At 39.2% G+C, this 26,620-nt stretch overlaps 1 protein-coding gene across 4 annotated transcripts in view; it reads left to right on the forward strand.

The window, feature by feature from the left end:
- ARID4B (AT-rich interaction domain 4B) overlaps window positions 1–25,585 on the forward strand; it is a 159,684-nt gene extending 134,099 nt beyond the window's left edge. For 3 of the 4 annotated variants that reach the window (XM_009251794.4, XM_009251842.4, XM_009251885.4), the window contains 5 exons: window positions 9,708–10,919; window positions 14,648–14,761; window positions 17,145–17,360; window positions 19,725–19,871; window positions 23,828–25,585. In XM_009251794.4, coding sequence (XP_009250069.1) covers window positions 9,708–10,919; window positions 14,648–14,761; window positions 17,145–17,360; window positions 19,725–19,871; window positions 23,828–23,955 — 1,817 coding nt within the window. In that variant the 3' untranslated portion in view covers window positions 23,956–25,585. Of the gene's footprint in view, window positions 1–9,707; window positions 10,920–11,319; window positions 11,434–14,647; window positions 14,762–17,144; window positions 17,361–19,724; window positions 19,872–23,827 lie in introns of those variants that run through there. The other variant, XR_008527735.2, reaches the window with a different exon arrangement.
- Window positions 25,586–26,620: the final 1,035 nt, after the last annotated feature.

Consider the following 26,620-nt stretch of genomic DNA (forward strand, 5'->3'; position numbering starts at 1 on the left):
GCTAGTTTTTGTTCCTTATTGTAGATGTGTGTTTATATTAACTCATTATTTTATAAACCAAATGCTGTACTGTATTTTTGTTTACTCTCCACTGTACTAATTAGGGCAATATTTTAAAATTGATTTTTAAAAAATTTTCCCATGTATCCTATGTGCGACTAGTGCATGGAAAATACATGTATAGTTTAAAGAACAGTAATAATATGGATACTAGTATGTCTCCACAGTAGCAATCAAATACTCTTTACTTAAAACATGTAGTATGTCTCCTCCCAGAAGTAATTATAGTCTGGACTTTTGTGTAATCCTTGCTTTACTTTTCTTCAGAATTGAATTATCTATATTTATATTCCTAAGTAATTTTTATTTTACTTCATTTTTTTAGGGTGTTTTTTTGTTTTGTTTTTGTTTTTGTTTTTGTTTTTGAGGCAGTCTCGCTCTGTCACCCAGGCTGGAGTGCAGTGGTGCTATCACGACTCAAGTGACCTCCTGGGCTCAAGCGACCTTTCCACCTCAGCCTCCTAAGTAGCTGGAACTACAGGTGTGTGCCACCATGCCAGGCTAATTTTTGTAGTTTTTGTGGAGATGGGGTTTCACCATGTTGCCCAGGCTTGTCTCAAACTCCTGGACTCAAGCAATCCAATCCGTCTGCCTCAGCCTTCCAAAGTGTTAGGATTACAGGCATGAGCCACTGCACCCAGCCTGTTTTTTAGTTTTTTAAAAACTGAGTAACAAGCATAAGCCTAGTTTTATAAGAAGGCTCAGATGAAGGCTTTCTGAGAATGTTACCTGAATAGAGATTCTAAGTCGTACTCTGATTTCAGATTTAGCTTCTCTGAGAGTTTACAAAAGCCCCTCTAGAGAATTCAGTTGGACAGGTCATAAGCCAGTTCTGGTAAACCTAGGGGTCCACTACAGTTAGAATATCTGACACATTTGACTGGGCATAGTAGCTCACTCCTGTAATCCCAGCACTTTTGGAGGCCAAGGTGGGCAGATTACCTGAGGTCAGGAGTTTGAGACCAGCCTGGCCAACATGGTGAAACCCTGTCCCTACTAAAAAAAAAAAAATACAAAAACTTTGCCGGGTGTGGTGGTGGGCGCCTGTAATCCCAGCTACTTGGGAGGCTGAGGCAGGAGAATCGCTTGAACCCGGGAGGCAGAGGTTGCAGTGAGTCAAGATCACGCCATTGTACTCTAGCCTGGGCAGCAACAGCGAAACTCCGTCGTAAAAAAAAAAAAAAAAAGAATGTCTGACACATTCGCAGTGGATGTTATGTGGGAGTGTGCTCAGTCGTAGTAGCAGACTACTCTATATATATTCCCATTCTAGGCTTATGGTGATTTACTCCTATTTTTCACAAGTAGGTCAGAATGTTTCTGCTGGATAAAATGATGTCATTAGCTGATCTAGGTAGTGGCACATAAGACATGGAAGGGAGAGCTGGAATTTCATTGACACATAGTTGAAGCAAGATAAATGCAGATTTTAAAATCCAGTCTGGTTCACTCAGGCATTCAAAGACTACAGAGAGGCAGCAGCAGGTAGCTTAATGATAATAGCCTACGGTATGACTTTCTTTGGAAATAACAGTGCTCTAGTCTGGACTGGTTTCCCTCTATATCTGTTGCACAGCTATTTTCCTAGGGAGATCCCATTCTAGGGATCTCCTTTAATGTAGCTCTTGGATTTCTTTGTTTTTGGCATCTCAGGTTTCTCCCCACCCCCATACTTTCATTTTGGTGGAGCACATTCTCTAGTAGCTTCTAAAGAGCAAGTGCATGAGAGGGAATTTTTAGAGATTGGCTGCATTTAAATATCTGTATTTATTTTTGCAAATATCTTTACTCTATTCATAGTTTGGCTGGATTGGAAGTTTTTCCTTCAGTGTTTTATTGGCAGTGTTGAATTGTTTTTTTGCTTCCAGTATTGCTTTTGTGAAGTCCAGAGCTCTTCCACTTCCTGATGCTTTGTATGTGACTTGTTTTATTCTTTATTTTTTGCTTTTCCCTCTCTGGAATCTTTTTTTTTTTTTTCTTTTCTTTTTTTGAGATGGAGTCTCACTCTGTCGGCCAAGCTGGAGTGCGGTGGCACAATTTGGGCTTACTGCAACCTCTGCCTCCTGGGTTCAAGTGTTTCTCCTGCCTCAGCCTCCTGAGTAGGTGGGATTGCAGGGGCCTGCCACCATGCCTGGCTAGTTTTTCTATTTTTAGTAGCGATGAGGTTTCGCCATTTTGGCCAGGCTGGTCTCGAACTGCTGACCTCAAGTGATCTGCTCACCTCAGCCTCCCAAAGTGCTGGGATTACTGGCATGAGCCACCATGCCCTGCTAGGAATCTTGAATCTTTGTTTTTCATATCCAAAAATTTAACTCTGAAATATATCTACACAAGGCCAAAGGAAGAGAACAGATATATCCACAGTACACTTGGCTGTTCTCTGTCTTTAGCCTTGTGTAGATATATTTTCATCCTGTGATGCCTATTTGCTAGACTCTTCATTCTAGCAACTTTTGTCTTTCTGTTCTAGGCAGTTTTTTTGAATGATTTTCTTGATTATTTCCTCTCCTGCATTTTACTGTTCTCTCTTTTTTAATTTTTATTCATTATTATTATTTTTAAAAAATAATTATTCTTTTTGAGATGAGGTGTCACTATATTGCCCAGGCTGGTCTCAAACTTCTGAGCTCAAGCAATCTTCCTGTCTCAGCCTCCGAAAGTGCTAGGATTACAGGCATGAGCTACTGTACTGGCCCCACCAAATTTTTTTTTTTTTTTTTAATTGAGACTGTGTTTCACTATGTTCAGCCCAGGCTGTTCTCACACTTCTGGGCTCAAGCAGTCCTCCTGCCTCAGCCTCCCAAGTAGTTGGGTAGCTGGGTTATAGGTGCATGACACTGCGCTTGGCTGTTATCTTTCTTTGGCCAGCCATTATTTGATATTATACCTTCTATAATATACTCTAATATGCTCACCATTTAATTTCTTGCTTTTTATTAATTTTTTTGTCTTTTTATTTCTTTGAAATTTTATCTGCTTTGTCTTTTAATCCTTTTGTTGACTTTTTGCTGTAATGTTTAAGTTTTCCGTGTGTGTGTGTGGTTTTTTTTTTTTGAGACTTGAGTCTCACTCTGTTGCCTAGGCTGGAGTACAGTGGCGTGATCTCGGCTCGTTGCAATCTCTGCCCTCCAAGTTCAAGCGATTCTTCTGCCTCAGCCTCCCGAGTAGCTGGTATTACAGGCGCCTGCCACCGCTCCCAGCTAATTTTTTGTATTTTTAGTAGAGATGGGGTTTCACCATCTTGGCCAGGCTGGTCTTGAACTCCTGACCTTGTGATCCACCTGCCTCAGCCTCCCAAAGTGCTGGGATTATAGGCGTGAGCCACTGCGCCCAGCCTTTCAATGAATATTTTAAAATTAAACTAGTTTAATTTTTCAAGAGCTCTATTTTCTGTGTGTTTTGTACCACTCTTTTCTTATAGATGGACGCAATACCTTACCTTTCTGATTTTGATCTTTCAAAGGATTTTATAATTTTTGGTTTTTTTTTGCTTGGTCAATTACCTCTAATTTGCTTTTTTCTGTTTTGTTGTTTTGAGCTCTTCCCTATTAAGAATTTTTTTTCCTGGCTGTCTTATGATTATGAAGGAAAGACTAAACTGATTTGGAAATTGCAAGCATATGGTTGGCACTTGTTGACCTTGAGTTTCACTATCGGGTGATCTGGTTGGCCATGTCCTGGAGAATTTATAATATGAAGTCTTTAGGTCTTTTTCTCTTAGACTAGTTGGCTTCCAGAGAAAAGAATTCCAGTCTCTTGACTGGAGGGTGGTAAGAGAATGGTTTCCAGTGTTCTAGGATCTAGTTGAAGAACAGAGAGTGGGGTGGAGGATTCTTAGTGGTTAGATATGTTCATGAATCCCCCTAATTTCAGCATTACATCTGTACCTGTGCCTTCAACAGTTGTTAGCATCTCCCAGGCTAGGAGCCCTCTCCTACTGTCTTCAGAGAATAAAGCTCTAGAAGGGCAGTCACCTTCCAACCTGAAGTGAGGTGGAGATCTAGGCATCTAAGTAATTTTCAGTCTTCACCCAGTGCTCCTTGTATGAGGCTCCCCACTGCCGTTTTTTATTTTCATAGGCACTAGGGCAGTCAGTAATTATTGAGGGTTCTATGGTAAACTGGGTTGGTTTTTGGCTTTCCTCACTGCTGGTATGAGGTTTAGCCTTCGTTGGTGCCCGTCATTCATTTATCTGCTTTCTGACTTGCAAATTGTGTTGCTTTTCTCTTGTATTTTCCCCCATTTTTATAGGTTTATTCATTTCAGAAATTGCATTTATATAGCATATATATGACATATGAGTATATATACACACACACACATACATATAACATATATACAGTGCCCTAAAACCCCCCACACACGTATTTATCCTATATGTGTAATAGATACTCACATGTGTGCAATCTTTTTACAGATGGGAACATTAACATATTACAAACTCTTTTTTCCCCCTACTTAGTGGTATAACTTATAAATCTTTCCAAATCAGCACATCCACATCTACTGAATAGATATATCATAATTTGTTTAATTAGTTTCTAATAAAAACACATTTTGTTCATTTCCCATATTTTTCCTGTTAGTTCAACAATGAGTATCATATTTGCATACTTTTAACATTTTAAGTATTCTCTTCATATTTTCTCTTTTTTTCAGTGAATTTTATTTTATCTTTGGCCACAGATCAAATTGAAGACATTTCAAATATTTCCAGTTAATTAATGATCATCATATGAATGCATATGTGTACGTATATGTATACATAAAAATTTGATGCCCCTTGTGAGTAGAGAACACAGACAGCTAAGATTCTATCCTCTCGTTCTGAGATGGGTTGGGAATAAAACCAGAGGTACAGTGGTAGTTGGAGTTCTGTGGAGAAATTGAATGTCTCTGGAGAATAATCTTCTACATTCTGGCAGTGGAAATACCCTAGAGTAAACTAGATCCGGGATGAATCACGTAAAGCCTGTCAGTTAATAAATCCTACTAACAGTAGTGCCAATCAAGTTTTAATAGGGCATTCTTAATCATCTCTTGTTATTCTCAGAGAACCTACAGTATCTATAAAACAAGAATAAGCTGGGCACGGTGGCTCACACCTGTAATCCCAGCATTTTGGGAGGCCAAGGTAGGCGGATCACCTGAGGTCGGGAGTTCAAGACCAGCCTGACCAACAGGGAGAAACCGTGTCTCTACTGAAAATAGAAAACAGTTAGCCGGGCGTGGTGGCACATGCCTGTAGTTCCAGCTGCTTGGGAGGCTGAGGCAGGAGAATCACTTGAACCCACGAGGCGGAGGTTGCGATGAGCTGAGATCACGCCATTGCGCTCCAGCCTGGGTAACAGGAGTGGAACTCCGTCTACAAAAAAAAAAAAAAAGAATAAGATGCAGTGAAAAAGAAAAGAACAAGAAAGACTTGGAGATAAAAATCTAAAGGCCAGGCACAGTGTCTCACGCCTGTAATCCCAGCACTTCGGGAGGCCAAGGTGGGCAGATCACTTGAGGTCAGGAGTTCGAGACCAGCCTAACCAACATGGTGAAACCCTATCTCTAATAAAAATACTAAAATTAGCCGAATGTGGTGGTTGGTGCCTATAATCCCAGCTGCTCAGGAGGCAGAAGCATGAGAATCGCTTGAACCTGCACCACTGCACTCCAGTCTGGGCAACAGAGAGAGACCCTGTCTCAAAAAAACCAAAAACAAAAAATCTAAATTAAAATTCAGTAGAGCTGGGCACGGTGGCTCACACCTGTAATCCCAGCACTTTGGGAGGCCGAGGCAGATGGATCACCTGAGGTCAGGAGTTTGAGACCAGCCTGACCAATAGGGTGAAACCCCATCTCTGCTAAAAATACAAAAATTAGCTTGGTGTGTGCCTGTAGTCCCAGCTATTGGGGAGGCTGAGACAGGAGAATTGCCTGAACCCGGGAGGTGGAGGTTGCAGTGAACTGAGATCTTGCCAGCGCACTCCAGTCTGGGCAACAGAGCGAGACTCTGTCTCTTAAAAAAAAAAAGCAAATTCAGTAGAGCATTAAGAATTTTAAATGGAGGAAATCTTCAGAAAGTTTAAAACAGCAGCGATGGAAATTTTAGAGAAAAGATAGGTTACATAGTGTATTAATCTAGGAAGGGGGAACTATGAAAACAGAGGAGAGAGGCCAGGCGCGGTGGCTCACGCCTGTAATCCCTGCACTTTGGGAGGCTGAGGTGGGTGGATCACGAGGTCAGGAAATCAAGACCATCCTGGCCAACATGGTGAAACCCTGTCTCTACTAAAATACAAAAATTAGCTGGGTGTGGTGTCATGCGCCTGTAGTCCCAGCTACTCAGGAGGCTGGGGCAGGGGAATCACTTGAACCTGGGAGGTGGAGGTTGCAGTGAACTGAGATTGCACCACTGCACTCCATCCTGATGACAGAGCAAGACTCAGTCTCAAAAAAAAAGCGAATAACTAAAAGAAGAAAAATTCCAGAACTGACAGACACAAATCTTTACACTGAAATTGCTCACTAGGTACCTAATAAATTAAGAGTCATACCGTAGTACATCATTATGAAATTATAAAATATCAAGAATGAAAAAATCACCACAAAGGAATGAGAAACCAAAGGAAAGTTATGGTTTATAACCCCTTAAGCAAAGAAGCAGTACATTCAGAAGGATTCAGAACTCTTAAGGAAACAATTTTTAACCTAGAATTCTGTACCTCGTTAAACTCTCAATCAATGAAGTTTGAGGGTAAGGATGTATTCAGATAAGTAAGGACGATGAATATTTATATCCCATGTACCTTTTTAAGGAAACTACTCGATGAGCTCTAGTACAGATGAGATGAACAAGGAAGAAGAAGATGTGAGATTCAGTTAACAGTGGACCTAGCTCAAGAGAAAGCAGTGAGGAGGATTCCCCGGATGACAGCAGTTAGAGCAGACCCAGAGAGATACCACCCAGATGCTACTGCAGAAAATAGCTCTCTAGGGTGCAGAGATAGGGTGAATAAGGGGAAATTGGATACAATGCTTGATTTAATGAAATAAAATAATGTTAAAGAGATACAAAGGAAGATATAACATGCAGAAAAGTAGTTGGAAACTCTTGGAAAAATAAATTGCTGTATAAGAAAGGAAGTTTATCAAATGTACTACTTATTTCTGCAGGGAACCACATTTACATATGTTATTATATTGTAAAAATGAAAGATAACTATATATAGAAAGGATGGTAGAGGGGAGATATGGGTGTTGATAAGAAAGAATCCCCATTGCTCATAGAGGATAAACTTTATAAATAAGTCAGCAGGCCAGGGACGTTGGCTCATGCCTATAATCCCAGTGCTTTGGGAGGCTGAGATGAGCAGATCATTTGGGGTCAAGAGTTCGAGATCAGCCTGTCTAAGATGATGAAACTTCATCTCTACTAAAAATATAAAAATTAGCTGGGCATTGTGGCATGTGCCTGTAGTCCCAGCTGCTTGGGAGGCTGAGGCAGGAGAATTGCTTGAACCCAGGAAGAGGAGGTTGCAGTGAACTGAGATCACACCACTGTACTCCAGCCTGGGTGACAAAGTGAGATTCCGTCACACACACACACAAAAATAAATAAATAAAACAAATAGTATATTATGAATAGTAAGAGATGACTGTAACTATCAGATGTTAACACTTTGGAGGTGGAAAAAGAGATTTTTATCCTCTTGTTGGTTTTTCATTATGAGTGTAGATTTGTTTTTAATGATGTATATGTATTGTTTTGATAATTTAAAAAATGTGGCCATGCAGGCACACATTGTAAAGGTGAAATGGTTTGCCAGTCTTAGTTATGTCAGTTATGTTTTACATTTAATGAATTTAGCTAAAGAACATGCATGGATTTCTCACTAGAGAGCTATAGTTAAGGTTGTAAGTTCTGGAGTTAAATGACTTAGATTTAACTACTTTGGGGGGTAGATTAACCTCTAAACCCCAGTCCCTTTTTTTGCTTTGTTTTGTTGTGTTGCTTTTTGTTTGTTTGTTTTTCTTATTTATTTAAAACCCTAGTCTCTTGAACTATAAAGTGGGGCTGATAACAACATATATTATGTAGTGTTGTTGTGAGGATTGAATGAGATGGTCTGTTCAAAGTGTATCAAAGTAACCAGCATGTAGTAGGTTCTCAAGAAATGTTATCTTAAAATAACAATAAAATGATTTACCAGAATGAACACACTGAAGCAGTAAGTTCCATAATTAATTTTACATAAGTTAGCAGTAACTAAAATTAATTATATCTATTCTTTAAAACATCATGGAAATCATTGATTACAAAATTATTGGATATTCATTATTACATTGAAAAATGAAGCTGGCCAGATGTGGTGGCTCATGCCTTTAATCTTAGCACTTTGGAAGGCTGAGGTAGGCAGATTGCTAGAGCTCAAGAGTTCAAGACCAGCCTTGGCAACATGACGAGACCCTGTCTCTCCAAAAAATACAAAAATTAGCTGGATGTGGCACACCTGTAGTCCCAGCTACTTGGGTGGCTGAGGTGGGAGGATCATTTGAGCCCAGGAGGTTGAGGCTGCAGTGAGCCATGATAGTGCCTGGGGAACAGAGCAAGACCCTGTCTCCGAAAAAAAGAGAGAGAGAGAGGGAGAAATAAAGAAAGAGAAAGAAAAGAAAGAAAAAGAAAGGAAGGGAGGCAGGGAGGGAAAGAAAAGAAAACAAAACAAAACAAAGGAAAGAAAAATGAGAGGCCAGGTGCAGTAGCTTGCTCCTGTGATCCCAGCTACTCAGGGGTCTGAGGTGGGAGGATCTCTTAAGCCTAGGAGTTTGAGGCTGAAGTGCACTGTGATTGTGCCACTGCACTCCAGCTTGGATGAGAGAGTGAGACCATCTCTGATGAAAAGAAAAACGAAGGCTATAGTTTTATAAGAGTATAAACTTGGGGCCGGGCGTGGTGGCTCACGCCTGTAATCCCAGCACTTTGGGAGGCCGAGGAGGGCAGATCACGAGGTCAGGAGATCCAGACCATCCTGGCTAACACAGTGAAACCCCGTCTCTACTAAAAATACAAAAAATTAGCTGGACGTGGTGGTGGGCGCCTGTAGTCCCAGCTGCTCAGGAGGCTGAGGTAGGAGAATGGCGTGAACCCGGGAGGCAGAGCTTGCAGTGAGCCGAGATTGCGCCACTTACACTTTTAGCTTGGACGACAAAGTGAGACTCAAAAAAAAAAAAAAGAAGAAGATTATAAACTTGGAGGTAGTACAATCTGGGATTACATCCTGACTCCACTATTTTCTTAGATATATTATGATAAAAATATTATACTCATATAAACTTGGAGAAGCTTTTTTCTTTTTTATTTCAGCTTTATTAAGGTACACTTTACATAAAAGTGATGACTTTTATGTTTAAAATTTGGTGGGTTTTGACAAAAGTATACAGTGTTACAACCATCACCATGATCGTAATAGAACATTTCCATCATTGGAAGAGCCTCTTAGCCTCTTTGAAACCCAGTTTCTTTGCATGTAACATAGAGATAAAAGCCAGCAACCTCGGATGGCTGTATACACAGGACCTAATATATACAGTCCTTGGCACATAGAAGACATTGCTAGTGTTCTTATCATACTCATCATTTTTTTTCTCTTATTTTCTAGCTTCTGAAAGTTCTGCTGAAGACAGTGAGCAGGAAGATGAGAGAGGTGCTCAAGACATGGATAATAATGGCAAAGAGGAATCTAAGATTGATCATTTGACCAACAACAGAAATGATCTTATTTCAAAGGAGGAACAGAACAGTTCATCTTTGCTAGAAGAAAACAAAGTTCATGCAGATTTGGTAATATCCAAACCAGTGTCAAAATCTCCAGAAAGATTAAGGAAAGATATAGAAGTATTATCTGAAGATACTGATTATGAAGAAGATGAAGTCACAAAAAAGAGAAAGGATGTCAAGAAGGACACAACAGATAAATCTTCAAAACCACAAATAAAACGTGGTAAAAGAAGGTATTGCAATACAGAAGAGTGTCTAAAAACTGGATCACCTGGCAAAAAGGAAGAGAAGGCCAAGAACAAAGAATCACTTTGCATGGAAAACAGTAGCAACAGCTCTTCAGATGAAGATGAAGAAGAAAAATCAAAAGCAAAGATGACACCAACTAAGAAATACAATGGTTTGGAGGAAAAAAGAAAATCTCTACGGACAACTGGTTTCTATTCAGGATTTTCAGAAGTGGCAGAAAAAAGGATTAAACTTTTAAATAACTCTGATGAAAGACTTCAAAACAGCAGGGCCAAAGATCGAAAAGATGTCTGGTCAAGTATTCAGGGACAGTGGCCTAAAAAAACGCTGAAAGAGCTTTTTTCAGACTCTGATACTGAGGCTGCAGCTTCCCCACCGCATCCTGCCCCAGAGGAGGGGGTGGCAGAGGAGTCACTACAGACTGTGGCTGAAGAGGAGAGTTGTTCACCCAGTGTAGAAATAGAAAAACCACCTCCAGTCAATGTCGATAGTAAATCCATTGAAGAAAAAACAGTAGAGGTCAATGACAGAAAAGCAGAATTTCCAAGTAGTGGCAGTAATTCAGTGCTAAATACCCCTCCTACTACACCTGAATCGCCTTCATCAGTCACTGTAACAGAAGGCAGCCGGCAGCAGTCTTCTGTAACAGTATCAGAACCACTGGCTCCAAACCAAGAAGAGGTTCGAAGTATCAAGAGTGAAACTGATAGCACAATTGAGGTGGATAGTGTTGCTGGGGAGCTCCAAGACCTCCAGTCTGAAGGGAATAGCTCGCCAGCAGGTTTTGATGCCAGTGTGAGCTCAAGCAGTAGTAATCAGCCAGAACCAGAACATCCTGAAAAAGGTGAGAAGGAAAATGTGTATGTTGACTTATTTTAGGGTTTCCCCTCTTAAAGTTTCAATGATTTCACAGTATCTCTTGTTATAACGTGAGGCGATTAAGTGTCATATTTGTGTGAACATGGTAAAAATGGAAATTTTAAAGGTAATTTGAAAATGAATAGTGGAATGCATTTAAAAGCTTGAGAAGGCTTTAATATGCTTTGCTTGAGCCATCCATGACATTTTATTGTGGACCAGAACACATGCTAGAAATTGCACCCAGGCCCAAATCCAAACCTGTTTGAGAATTCATTATATGCAGTGGTTGACTATATGGCATGAGCAGCTTAAATCTATTTCTGTAACATTGTTTTTGCAATTGTAATGTGCAGTTTCTCACGAACATTTTGATTTATTGACAGACCCCTCCACCCTTAACCAAATACTGTATGTAGGGGTTTGGAGCAACCAACTGTCCAGGCACTGCTTTCCTCAGACAACCGTGTCAAACTGATTTTCAAGCCTGACTAACTTGTGTGAGTTTGTAAAGGAATTTGATGCTTTCTTAGATGCATAGCTTCCAAATTGAAGGACCAATGTGTACGTTAATAACCTACAGTAATACTTTTTTGATTTTCCGTGAAATTGTTAAAAGTGGAAATTCAAATCGGTACCTTCCCAAAGTATTGGTGCCTTTCGATGGTGCCATAGCCATACTTCTGTCATCATTTTTCTTATAAACCACTTCATTCAGGTATCTTTAAATCAGTATACTCTAGGCTGACACCTGGCTTTAGAACACACTTTTCCATTGTAAAGACAGAGCACTGGAGTATGTTTTTTATATACCATAAAAGATTTTAGAATGCTAGCTTTAGGTTTTCAGCAAAGCTTAAAGAGATATGGTCTAGATCAAATTAGTTAATTCTATGTTTTCTCAGGAATTTTGACTTAAAACATTTCTGTTTTAAAATAAATTAAAAAAATACTTGCAATTAAATTGAAATGTTCTTTGCTTTTTTTCACATTTACAAGTATAACTACTGTGATTTTATCTGTGCCATACTATCTCATGGAACTGAACTATCCAGGCATGACTCATCTTCAAAATGAAAGAATCCTTTATTTCAGAATATTAGGCTTTCAACAATAAGATTTTACTGGCCAGGTGTGGTCACTCACACCTGTAATCCCAGCAATTTGGGAGGTCTGGGAAGTCAAGGCGGTGGATCGCTTGAGTCCAGGAGTTCAAGACCAGCCTGGACAACATGGCAAAACCCCATCTCTACCAAAAATACAAACATCAGCCAGCTGTGGTGGCGCATGCCTGTAGTCCCAGCTACCTTGGGGGCAGATGGGGGAGAATCACTTGATCCCGGAAAGGCTGCAGTGAGCCAAGATCACGCCACTGCACTCCAGCCTGGGTGATAAAACAAGACCCTGTCTCAAAACAAAAACAACAACAAAAAAAGAATAAGAAATGAAAGAAAAAAACAGATTTTATTGTTATAGGTTTTTTGGGGGTTTTTTTTTTGAGATGGAGTCTCGCTCTTTCGCCCAGGCTGGAGTGCAGTGGTGTGATCTGGGCTCATTGCAACCTCCGCCTCCTGGGTTCAAGTGATTCCCCTGCCTCAGCCTGCTGAGTAGCTGGGACTACAGGTGTGTGCCACCATGCCCAGCTAATTTTTTGTATTTTTAGTAGAGATGGCATTTCGCCATGTTAGCCAGGATGGTCTCTATCTCCTGACCTCATGATCTGCCTGCCTTGGCCTCCCAAAGTGCTAGGATTACAGGCGTGAGCCACCGTGCCCAGCCTATTGTTATAGTTTTTAAGAGGTTGTATCCTTATTATGTTCCTAATATCTTACAAAAGATTAAAATTAACAAACAAACAAAAAAAGACGATATCTTGTCTGCTAATAGACTAAGTCAACACTGCCCTTTTGAATCTTAATCTTGACTAGGTTAATAATTGTGGAATTTGAAAGCTACTCCTAAATTTAGGGTAATTTATATCTCTTTAGAAATAATTGTTTGTTTTTTTTTTTCCAAGTTTACAGTGATAAAGTCTTTTTCATGGCTTAAAAAAAAAAAAAAAAAAAAAAATTTTTTTTTTTTTTTTTGAGACAGAGTTTTGCTCTTGTTGTCCAGGCTGGAGTGCAGTGGTGCAATCTTGGTTCACTGCAACCTCCACCTCTAAGGTTCAAGAGATTCTCCTGCCTCAGCCTGCTGAGTATCTGGGATTAACGCCTGGCTAATTTTTGTATTTTGTTTAGTAGAGATGGGGTTTCGCCATGTTGGCCAGGCTGGTCTCGATCTCCTCACCTCAGGTAATCCACCTACCTTGGCCTCCCAAAGTGCTGGAATTACAGGCGTGAGCCACCGCGCCCAGGTAGAAATAGGTTCTTAAGCACCTATTTCACATGGCCACATTTTAATAAATTTACTTATTATGAATATTGGAGAGTCCCTATTATATCACAAGTTAAAATTTAAGTTTTACTATTTAGATGTAGTTTTTTCCTCTTAATTTACTCTACATTTAAGGTTTTTATTTCTTAGTATCTGAACACTTTAGAATTAAACTCTCTTGGAGAGAAACCTGACAATTATGATTCTGTGCTTCAGTATGGTCAATATCTACGTCTCCTTTGTGTTTCACTTAAATTGTTATATTAAAATGACATTAGGTGGGTTCACATACTTGGTGTAAAAAATAAAAAAGAAATATTAAAAATTTAAAAAAGTATTAGGAAAAGTTGTAAGTAAGATTATATGACCCATTAAAAAAAAAAAGCTAGGAAGTTGCAGACAGTTAATTACTTGTCTTGTTTTTGATCAAGGAAGTTAGGTTTTATACACAGAGGGTTGATTTAGTGTCTGACATTGGAACTGAATGGAGATAGTACTTTATTAGTCTCTAGAGAAAAAAGCTTATTTTATATAGTCTGAGAGATAACATATATGAATTAGACAGAAATATAGCAGATGCTAAGGACCAAATGAGTAGTATAGAAAAATGCTACAGTTCAGAGTAGTGATTCATCAGTGAAGCCTGGAACATCTTAGTGAAGATGTAGGACTTGGGCTAGTCCTTGAAGAAAAGGGAGACATTTATTTGTAATGTTTTGCAATAATTTCCCACCAAGAAGATGAGACGTTTTTTAGAACTACTATGTTGGATTTGTAAATGGTATGCATGTTAACCAAACAGTGCCCTGGGAGCTTAGTTATTCTTGACATAAATTGGTAAAAAAAAAACCAAGTATGAATTACTGCTAAAATTTACCCCATTAATATCATTATATCATTTAAAAATTATATTACTATGATTATAAGACATAGTGTCATTAACATTTTAACCTGTGATTAAGTCTTAATATTTTGGTTTTATTGAATCTTAACAAATTTCAGTTTTTATTTTCAGCATATACTTGTTTTTTAATTACTAGGCTCATAAACTCCCAGTACTATATTAAGGACTATTTTCAATTTATATCTGATTTTTTTAAAGAAGGATGTGCATACTTTGTTTGCCTTTTTAAAAACCCTGACTTTTATTATGTACAAGAATTGAGCTTCCATTAATGACAGTTTATTTAAAAATTGTAGTAATTTCTGTGACAACTTATAAATGTCATAAAGAACATGTAGTTTTGGATTGTTCTATGTTTCTAAAATGTGGAATTAATTTATACCTAGGGAATGTTGGATTTTATTTTGTGTTACTTAATTCCTTTCCCTTCATAGCCTCTACAGGTCAGAAAAGAGTGAAAGATGCTCAGGGAGGAGGAAGTTCATCAAAAAAGCAGAAAAGAAGCCATAAAGCAACAGTGGTAAACAACAAAAAGAAGGGAAAAGGCAGTAAGTGTGAAATCTCTAATTTTTAAAATATAAAAATAATAGCTGATAATTTTACCCCCAGTAAGAAAATGGTATTCAGGGTATGGGATAGTGGATAGTACACTATTTTGATTTTGTCTGTACACTCAAAAAAAAGTCACACAGATTCTGTAAGGCTACTTGCTTTAAAAAAAAAAAAAAAAAATGCACTAAGAGAAATACCTAATGTAAATGACGAGTTGATGGGTGCAGCAAACCAACATGGCACATGTATACCTATGTAACAAACCTGCATGTTGTGCACATGTACCCTAGAACTTAAAGTATAATAATAAAAAGAAAAAAGAATTTCTGCAAAAACAAACAAAACAAAACAAAAAAACACAGGTTTTCTAATCTTAGGTAAATTCTAGTTTTAAGCAAGTTGGTGTTATTCAGCGGTGGTATTGATTGCTGATGAAAAATCAAGTAATCTGTTTTTGAAATAATAGCCAATATATTATAAACATCAACATATTTGTTACCTTTGTATTCCACAGTTCTTTTCACTTGCTATAAAATGTATCACACATTGTGAAATATTTCAACTATATGTTATTTTTATTACAGTGAAATTGATTGCTTAGTAATTCTTCAAGGCAAAATCAGCATAGAAGTATAACAATCAAGATAACTTTAGAACTATAATTCCAACAACTCCAGTCTACAACATTTATCTTTGGTACCCTATATTATGTGACCTGAGAGTAACTACAAACAATACTTTTTGCTAAGTATGCTCCAACTTTAGCAACGACTCCGTGCATCAATCCACAGAAAATATATATACTGTATTTCTTCTGAGGGCTGCACATTTTATCTCTCTTTTGTAGACAAAGTAAGAAGCAGAAAATATGTAAAGAATTTTTTTTCAGGTGCCCCACACTGACCTCCTGCTGCTCTTCCAGGAGACTCCTGCCACCTCCACTGCCTGACCTTTGCTAGCAGCCGGCTTGGCTGCACTTCAGTGCAGAAAAGGGTTATTCGGCCAGCTCCCCGAGGTTCTGCTGAGCCCATATGACTTCCAGGCGGTGAATATGGCGTCCCTGGGGCCCCGGGCGGCTGTGCTCAGCAAGGCCATGAAAGCCAGGCTGAGACAGTCCACTGCATAGAGTGGGGCCAAGCCTTGGGTGGCTTAGCTAGTAGTTGCCAGGGATTCCAGAGCAGCAGTGGGGGAGCTGGGAGGGAATTTGTGTATATGTGTCAACCAGTGGTGGAGTTTCTTTATTCCCAAAATTTCACAGTGGGAGGAGTTGCTGCTATCTACCTTTACTATTTGGAATAATTTCTGGCTTTGAGAGTTTAACTCCTTTTTTTTTTTTTCTTTTTTTGGTGATGTTGTTAAGTGAAAAATCAGTAAATATATGCCAAATCAGTCAGTCATCAATTGTTTGGTGTAACTGGTAGGATATTTAAAGTGTTTTTTCTTTCACTGTGATGTTTTTGTCTTCAAGAGTTTACTATTTAAATGACATTTCCTAGGAGAGCTCATCTTCAATGAGTTATTTAGTATATTCATATAATACAGAGATATAGTGTTCTCCCATTTTACTTATTGGGATTCTGCCATGGTAAATCAGAGTTAACCATTCTAGAGAATAATTTAGTAACATGAATTAATTCTGATGGAATCTAAACTAATACTTTGTATCCAGAAAGAGGTTATCTGTGGAAATACTAATTCCATCACCTACCTGTTCACATGGTAAGCTGACAAGGTCAAGTATTTCCATTTCAGTGCTGAAGTTTAATTAGCAATAGCAGTTGTAACATAATTGTTACATAGACTTCTGAATTGTTCATAAAATACTGAATATTTTAATAGGGTGAAACTGATTATTTTAGTCAACCCACAGCATAGGAGTTAAGAATAATTTCATTATACATGTCAAACTTTAGAGTTTATTCCCGAGGAGTTCTTTATTGAATATGATGATTGTGCATCATTATTTGTTTGTGGCCAAAGGAGCAGGAAAATGTTGCATATACCCAATGTTACATATTCATTGTAGAGGTTTCTAAAATTAATCATTTTAAAAGATGTTATATTTTACTTTATATATTAACATAATAGAGTAAAAAGCCATTCAGATGATTACTGTATATTTGACAGTCTACCAAGCATAATGATAGATTAGTGCGAGTGATTTTAAAAGTATATATATTATTGGCAGTTCAGGTAAGAAGAGTTTTTTGTTTTTGCTTTTCCTAAGGTGCTGCTGCATTTGTATGTGATTTTCCAGGTTTCTAGGCAGGTTGTTTTCTGTAGGACTAAATTCAAATGGCTAATTTTAATTACCTACTAAAATCTGTGACAAATTTATTGTTACATTTTTGTTTATTAAATCTTTTCTTTCTCTTTCAGCAAATAGTAGTGATAGTGAAGAACTTTCAGCTGGTGAAAGTATAACTAAGAGTCAGCCAGTCAAATCAGTTTCCACTGGAATGAAGTCTCATAGTACCAAATCTCCTGCAAGGACGCAGTCTCCAGGAAAATGTGGAAAGAATGGTGATAAGGATCCTGATCTCAAGGAACCCAGTAATCGATTACCCAAAGTTTACAAATGGAGTTTTCAGATGTGTAAGTGACATGTTAAATTGCCAAGCATACAAACTTCATCCTAGTAACTCTTTTTGTTTTGTTTTGTTTTTGTTTTTAGAGACAGAGTCTTGCTCTGTCACCAGGCTGGAGTGCAGTGGTGCGATCTTGGCTCACTGCAATCTTCAGCCTCCTGGGTTCAAGCCATCCTCCTGCCTCGGCCTCCCGAGTAGCTGGGATTACAGGCTTGCGCCACCACACCCAGCTAATTTTTTTGTTTTTAGTAGAGACAGGGTTTCACCATGTTGGCCAGGATGGTCTCCATCTCCTGACCTCATGATCCGCCTGCCTCGGCCTCCCAAAGTGCTAGGATTACAGGCATGAGCCACCGTGTGTGGCCTTTTTTTTTTGAGACAGAGTGTCTCTGTCACCCAGGCTAGAGTGCAGTCCAGTGGCATAGTCTCTGCTCACTGCAACCTCCATCTCCCTGCTTCAAATGATTCTCCTGCCTCAACCTCCCGAGTAGTTGGGATTACAGACGCCCGCCACCACACCTGGCTAATTTTTTTGTTGTTGTTGTATTTTTAGTAGACATGGGATTTCACCAGTTGGCCAGGCTGGTCTCGAACTCCTGACCTCAGGTGATCCGTCCGCCTCGGCCTCGCAAAGTGCTGGGATTTCGGGCATGAGCCACCATGCCCAGCCCCAATCCTAGTAACTCTTCATGCCAATACTCTGAAAAAGAGGCTTTACCAAACTTAATAGATGTACTAATGAATTGCAATGTATAGGCCTTATTTGGATCCCGATTTGAATAAATAAATTGGTTAAAGAAAAATTTTAAGGCAGTTGAGGCAAATGCCAACATTGACTAGATATTTCTGATATGGCTGGGCGCAGTGGCTCACGCCTGTAATCCCAGCACTTTGGGAGGCTGAGGTGGGTGGATCACGAGGTCAGGAGTTCGAGACCAGCCTGACCAGCATGGTGAAACCCCGTTTCTACTAATAAAACAAAAAATTAGCTGCGTGTGGTGGCACGCGCTTGTAGTCCTAGCTACTCAGGAGACTGAGGCAGGAGAATTGCTTGCACCTGGCATGTGGAGGTTGCAGTGAGCTGAGGTCGTGCCACTGCACTCCAGCCTGGGCAACAGAGTGAGACCCCATCTCAAAAGAAGAAAAAAGATATTTCTGATATGATGTCGGTAATTTGATTTAAAAGTATCTGGTGTTAGGGGTGAGGAATGGTTAGGGGTGCAGATGATACAGGTTTTGCCATAAATTGATGATTACCGAAGCTGGATAATGAGTACATGGGGTTCACTATCCTTCTCTCTATACTTTTGTATATGTGAGAAATCTTCATAAATCTTCATTTAAAAAAAGGTATATGTATATATATATATGTTTTAGGTATATATATATTTTAAATAGAGATGAGGTCTCATTATGTTGCCCAGGGTAATCTTGAACTCCTGAGCTCAAGACTGAGCTGATCCTTCCACCTTGCTTCCCAAAGTGCTAGAATTACAGGTGTGAGCCACCACACCCAGCCAATATGTATATTTTTTTAATACTACTCTAGAGTTTTTCATACAAGGAAATATCTTAAGTATTCTTAGGAGATTGAAGATTGCTTTAGAGCTTTTTAAAATTGCTTCTAATTTAAATTGTTTTACACACTCTTTAAAAAAACCTAAAAAATAACAGAGAACAGAAGAGAAAAATTTATCCACAGTCTTGTTACTCAAAAAGTGTGTACAATTTAGCATTTTGGTGTCTTTCCAGGTTTTTTGTTTTGTTTTGTTTTTGTGTTTTTGTTATTTTTAGACAGAGTCTCACTCTGTTGCCCAGGCTAGCGTGCAGTGGCACAATCTCGGCTCACTCCAACCTCCACCTCCCAGATTCAAGTGATTCTCCTGCCCCAGCCTCCCGAGTAGCTGGGATTATTACAGGCACCCGCCACCATGCCCGGCTAATTTTTGTAGTTTTAGTAGAGACAGGGTTTCACCATCTTGGCCAAGCTGGTATCGAACTCCTGACCTCGTGATCCGCCCGCCTTGGCCTCCCAAAGTGCTAGGATTACAGGTGTGAGCCACTGTGCCCAGCCCCAGTTTTATTTTTAAGTGTGATTTTTTACTGTGGTGATACTGTATATGGATGTGGATATATGTAGATCTTAAGGTGTTTAATGCTGTACATATTCATTCAACAAATATTGTGCATTTATTATGTGCCAGGCATTGTTCTAGGCTAGATAAAAAATTTGGAAAACAAATATTTTAGAAGCTTTAGTTTTTTAGTTCATCTGCCTCAACCTTATTCAGCAGCCATGCTCGATGTTCTCTCCTTTATATGTTAAAATTTTCTTAAAAAATGTCTATTAATGAAAGCTTTAAATTTATAGCGGACCTGGAAAATATGACAAGTGCTCAACGCATCACAATTCTTCAAGAAAAACTTCAAGAAATCAGAAAACATTATCTGTCATTAAAATCTGAAGTAGCTTCCATTGATCGGAGGAGAAAGCGTTTAAAGAAGAAAGAGAGAGAAAGTAAGTATTTTTACTTTATTTTTATTTATTTATTTATTTTGAGACGGAGTTTTGCTCTCGTTGCCAGGCTGGAGTGCAATGGCGCAATCTCGGCTCACTGCAACCTCCACCTCCTGGGTTCAAGCAGTTCTCCTACCTCAGCTTCCCAAGTAGCTGGAATTACAGGCATGAACCACCAAGCCTGGCTGATTTTGTAATTTTTAGGTAGAGACAGGGTCTCGCCATGTCAATCAGGCTGGTCTCTAACTCCTGACCTCAGGTGATCTACCTGTCTTGGCCTCCCGAAGTGCTAGGATTACAGGCGTGAGCCAAGAGTACCCTGCCAGTATTTTTACTTTATTTAAACATAAACCAGAATTTCTCACTCTGCAGTTAGACTGCCATGACTTTATAACTGTCTATTTTCAGGCAAATTTTTTAATTTCTTTGTCTTATTTTCCTCATCTCTAAAGTGAAATAAATTATCTCAAAAAAAATTATTTCAGATCATAATATTCACTTTCATAGAGTTTATACTCTACCAGAAACTTCCTAATAAGATAATTTCAGATAGTGAAAGCACTATGAAGAAAATGATGTTAAGGTAGTGATTGGATGGGTTACTTTAGATTACAAATGGTCAGCATATTTTTGTTGATACCTGAATGACATGAGGAAGTGAAATAAATTAAAATCTGGGAGGAGGCCGGGCACAGTGGCTCACACCTGTAATCCCAGCACTTTGGGAGGCCGAGGTGGGTGGATTACCTGAGGTCAGCAGGTCGAGACCAGCTTGGCCAACATAGTGAAACCCCGTCTCTACTAAAAAATACAAAAAATTAGCTGTGCATGGTGGCAGGCGCCTGTAATCCCAGCTACTTGGGAGGCCGAGGCAGGAGAATTGCTTAAACCCAGGAGGCAGATGTTGCAGTGAACAGAGATCATGCCATTGCACTCCAGCCTGGGCAACAAGAGCTAAACTCTGTCTCAAAAAAAAAAAGACATCTATCCAGAAACTCCTTCTAAACAATATTTTGTAAATATAGTCACCACAAATTCTTTATAATGAATGATTTTGCTAAATAGAGCCTCTCTACTGGGTTAGCATTAAAAGTCAGTTCCTAAATATTATTTTAAGAAAAATCCATAGGAAAATGCTTATCCTGGCTACCAAAGAAATGCAAATCAAATAAGGTATCATTCTTTTTTTTGGAGATGGAGTTTTGCTCTGTTGCCCAGGCTGGAGTGCAGTGGTGCGATCTCAGCTCACTACAACCTCTGCCTCCTGAGATCAAGTGATTATCCTGCCTCAGCCTCCCGAGTGGCTGGGATTACAAGCATGCCGCCACGCCCAGCTAATTTTTTATTTTTAGTAGAGATGGGGTTTCACCATGTTGGCCAGGATGCAGGATGGCTCAATCTCTTGACTTCGTGATCTGCCTGCTTCAGTCTCCCAAAGTGCTGGGATTACAGGCATGAGCCACTGTGACTGGCTCAAATAAGGTATCATTCTTACCAAAAAAATTAAAACTAAAACCAATGCAGGAACAGTGTAGTGAAATTCATATAAGTTATGAGTTGTAGTATAGTAGAATACTACTCAACTTTGAAAAGGATCTGTATGTACTGATATGGAACAATCTCTTAAAATATATTGTTTAAAAAAAAGTCAGACACTGACCTATGCTTCCACTTGTGTGTGTGTGTTTTTTTTTTTTGAGACGGAGTCTTGGTCAGTCACCAGGCTGGAGTGCAGTGGCGCAATCTTGGCTCACTGCAACCTCTGCCTTCCAGTTCAAGCGATTCTCCTACCTCAGCCTCCCGGGTAGCTAGGACTACAGGTGCGTGCCACCATGCCCAGCTAATTTTTGTAATATTATTATTATTTTTTGAGACAGAGTCTCACTCTGTCATCCAGGCTGGAGTGTAGTGGTGCAATCTCGGCTCACTGCAAGCTCCGCCTCCCTGGTTCACACCATTCTCCTGCCTCAGCCTCTCTAGTAGCTGGGACTACAGGCGCCCACCACCACACCCGGATAATTTTTTGTATTTTTAGTACAGACTGAGTTTCACTGTGTTAGCCAGGATGGTCTCAATCTCCTGAACTCGTGATCCGCCCGCCTAGTCCTCCCAAAGTGCTGGGATTACAGGCGTGAGCCACCACGCCCGGCCTCCACTTACGTTTTTAAAGGGGTTGCTATATCTACATATTTTAAATTTGCATATCATATCTCTAGATTCTAGAGATAAAATTCCTGTAGAACAGGGGTTGCAAACATTTTCTGTAAAGAGACAATAAATATGTTAGGCTTTGTGGGCCATATGGTCTCTGTAGAAACTACTTATCTCTGCCATGGTAAATGTGAAATCTCCCATAGGTGATATGTAAACAAATAGACATGGCGGTGTTCCAGTACAATTTTTCTTTCCAAAGACAAGTAAGCCAGATTTGCCCCTGGGGTAGTTTTTTTTGCCAGCCTTTCTTCTAGAGTTGTAATGAATATGAATCAACTGGTAACAATGGGGAAGGGAATTTGCGTGATTAGGAGGTTCCTGGATGAGAGGGAGATTTGCTTTTCTATCTTATTACCCCTGTGCTGAATGAATTTTTTAAATCTGTGCATGTATTTAAAAATATTAATTTATGAACACTAATTTATAACAATGAGAGAGGCCGGGCGCGGTTGCTCACACCTGTAATTCCAGCACTTTGGGAGGCCGAGGCGGGCGGATCACCTGAGGTCAGGAGTTCGAGACCAGTCTGGCCAACATGATGAAACCCCATCTCTACTAAAAATACAAACATTAGCCGGACATGGTGGCGCATGCCTGTAATCCCAGATACTCAGGAGGCTGAGACAGAAAAATTGCTTGAACCCAGGAGGCAAAGGTTGCAGTGAGCTGAGATCGCACGCTGCAGTCCAGCCTGGGCAACAGAGCAAGACTCCCATCTCAAAGAAAAAAAAAAAGGAGGCTGAGGCAGGAGAATGGCGTGAACCTGGAAGGTGGAGCTTGCAGTGAGCCGAGATCACACCACTGCACTCCAGCCTGGGCGACAGAGCGAGACTCTGTCTCAAAAAAACAAACAGGCTGGGCGCGGTGGCTCACACCTGTAATCCCGGCACTTTGGTAGGCCGAGATGGGCGGATCATGAGGTCAGGAGATCGAGACCATCCTGGCTAACATGATGAAACCCCATCTCTACTAAAAATACAAAAAAATTAGCCGGGCATGGTGGCGGGCACCTGTAGTCCCAGCTACAGGGGGGCGCTGAGGCAGGAGAATGGCGTGAACTTGGGAGGCAGAGCTTTCAGTGAGCCAAGATCGAGCCACTGCACTCCAGCCTGGGCAACAGAGCGAGACTCTGTCTCAAAAAACAAACAAACAAAAACAAAAAAACGAAAAAAGGAAACAATGAGAGACTTCCTCTGATGAAAATAACTAATGTGTTATTTGCTTTGTAAACCTAGTGGAGGAGAATGCAACAGTTGAGCTATGCACTGTTTTGATCCAACTTGAAGAAGCAATTAAGCCTCCCATTCTCGTCACCATTTACATGTACAAGAAAACTCCTAAGTACAGAAAGATGGAGGGATTAGGAGGGGACAGATGATTTTTGGATGGATTGCAGATTTTTCCTGTTTTGATACTTGTTTCAGTATTACAAAAAGTGTATTCTATATTTTATTTCTGTGTCTTGTAGACTAGGCACAGTTCTTTCCCTCTTTGACCCACGCAGGAGCCTTCCCTGGTCTGTCCTTTTCGTTACTTCTGTAGTTGGGCACTGTCTAGCTTCTTGAGCTACACTAACTTTTCCTTTCTTCACATTGTAGTACTGTGAGAATTGACCACTGTTGTTGTAAGCTAAATGATTTTGGACAATACGGCGGAATTTTAGTTCAGAGGACTAGTATTTTCTGTCTATTGTTAGACATAAATTTTTATTAAGCTCTTGGTTTGGTCTCCCTTTTCCTTAGGTGCTGCTACATCCTCATCCTCTTCTTCACCTTCATCCAGTTCCATAACAGCTGCTGTTATGTTAACTTTAGCTGAACCGTCAATGTCCAGCGCATCACAAAATGGAATGTCAGTTGAGTGCAGGTGACAGCAGGACTTGCTAAAGCACTTTGCACTTAATGGCTGTTGAGGGCCACTTTTTTTTTTATACTGCACAGTGGCACAAAAAAATATCAGACGAGCACTATTTTATATTTAAAAATTGTTTCTTGACAAGCTGACTTGGCACTTAAGTGCACTTTTTTATGAAGAAAAAGTACAATGAACTGCTTTTCCTCAAGCAATAATTGTTTCCAACTTGTCTGGGAATTGTGTGTCTGGTAACTTGAAGGCCTTCCACTGTGGCAAATGGAGGCTTTTCACTGCCTGTAGAGACAATACAGTAAGCATAGTTAAGGGGTGGGTCAGAACATGTTAAGATAACTTACTGTATATGTATTCCCTTGTATTTTGTTAAAGCTGGAACATTTGATATTTTTCCATTTATTTATGAAAAAATATGAACCTATTTTCATTTGTACAAGGTAATTGTTTTTTAAAGCAAGTCACCTTAGGGTGGCTTTAATTGTATAAGTCAAGCACATGTAATAAATTCAAAACCTGCAGTTAACAGGATATTAGACATCAATCCTGGTAACCAAATATTAAAGATTCTCTTTAAAAAAGACTGAACATGTTTACAGGTTTGAATTAGGCTAAAAGGTCTTGCAGTGGCTTTTCATGGCCCTTCAAATTGGAATGGAACTACTGTACTTTGCCATTTTTCTATAAATCAGTATTTTTTTTTAATTTTGATATAATACATTGTGTGAAAAAAGAAAATGGCTAATAAACTGTATTAAATCTTAAACAATGTATAAAGATTGTACTTAGCCAGTTCAAAGTGTATATTTATTCATAATGAATTATAACAGTTATATTTTTGTGTTTTCTTGTAAATGTTTCTTTTCCCTTAAATACAGATAATTCATTTGTATTGCTTATTTTATTATGAGCTACAACAAAAGGACTTCAGGAACAAGTAATGTATTAGTATGGTTCAAGATTGTTGATATGAACTGTCTCAAAAGGATGGTGGTTATTTTAAATATAAATAGCTAATGGGGGTGGTAGGCCTATAAAATTAAATGCCTTGTATAAAATCCAAAATGAATGCAAAATTGTTTTCACTTGTATTGACTTTATGTTGTATGATTCCAATCTCTGTTCTGTTTGGCACTTGTATTTAATTCTTCACCTTTGTAAGACATTTGTATATTGCGGATGTGTTCATTCAAGCTATTTAATATCTGGCACTGTTAATACACAGTACTTTATTGTACAGACTGTTTTACTGTTTTAATTGTAGTTCTGTGTACTTTTTTTGGATGGGGCTGGCATGTTTTCTTTGTTTTCTGGCAATACGACATGTGAGAATTTCAATGCGTTTTGTTGTAGATGCTAACGTGTCAGAATCCTTTACATTCAACTTTTCTAAGAAAAGCATTTTCAGTCTTGTAGTGTGTGCTTACAGTAACTAATTTTGTTGAAAATGGTTTCAAGTTACTAAAATTTGTACAGGACTGTAAAGATTTGTTGACAGCAAAATGTTGAAGAAAAAAAGCTTATAGAATAAAAGCTATAAAGTATATATTAGGATCTGCAAACAATGAAGAATTATGTAATATATTGTACAAATGTAAGCAAAGGCTCTGAAATAAAATGCCATAGTTTGTGAATCCTTGATTTTTGTTTCTAAAAGATTTAGTAATTTTAGTTCATTTCTGTATGTGATGACTGACTGGAACATACATATCCAGCACGTATTATCACAAGGGATTAATTGATAGACCAAAAAGGGAAGATTCTACCTATGAAAATTAAAAGTCCATTAACCAGATAAGGAATGTATTAGGCATTCTTTTTTTTTTTTGAACACAGAATCTTGCGCTGTCGCCCAGGCTAGAGTGCAGTGGCGCAATCTCAGCTCACTGCAACTTCCACCTCCCGGGTTCAAGCAATTCTCCAGCTTCAGCCTTCCGAGTAGCTGGGATTATAGGCATCTGCCAGCACTCCTGGCTAATTTTTGTATTTTTAGCAGAGGCAAGGTTTCACCGTACTGGTCAGGCTGGTCTCAAACTCCTGACCTCATGTGATCCACCCACCTTGGCCTCCCAATGTGCTAGGATTATAGGCATGAGCCAACGCACCCGGCCTAGGCCTTCTTTTATCTTTGCACACACTATTTTGCTTGAGTCTGAATTTAAATATTTTTCTTATCACTTGTAGAATTGTCCAAATTTGAAAATCAAGTTTTTTTTTTTTTTTTATTTAACACTTGAAACCATTACTAGCAGCTTTAAAAAATTTTTAATTTAGTTAGACCCTTCCGGGTCTTTTATACTTCAGTGTGTTCTATTGCACATTGCAATCATCTGGACATTGTTAAAAGTATATTCAGTACTCACACCCCACTCCCAAGGAGTTATATTTAATTGGTTGGGGGTAGTACCTGGATGTTGATCTTTAATTTTTAAAGGTCTCTAGTGATATTAATATGCATCTGGGTTGAGAAACACTGCTTTGCTGCAAACTTTTAAAAATCTATAATCTAGTTTTTTGGCCCCACTTATTGGACTTTCTACCAACAGAAAACCTTTCTTGGCTGGGCGCAGTGGCTCACGCCACTTTGGGAGGCCGAGGCAGGCGGATTACAAGGTCAAGAGATTGAGACCATCCTGGCCAACATGGGGAAACCCCGTCTCTACTAAATA

The sequence above is a fragment of the Pongo abelii genome, chromosome 1 (genome assembly GCF_028885655.2).
Source record: "Pongo abelii isolate AG06213 chromosome 1, NHGRI_mPonAbe1-v2.0_pri, whole genome shotgun sequence".
Lineage (NCBI taxonomy): Eukaryota > Metazoa > Chordata > Mammalia > Primates > Hominidae > Pongo > Pongo abelii.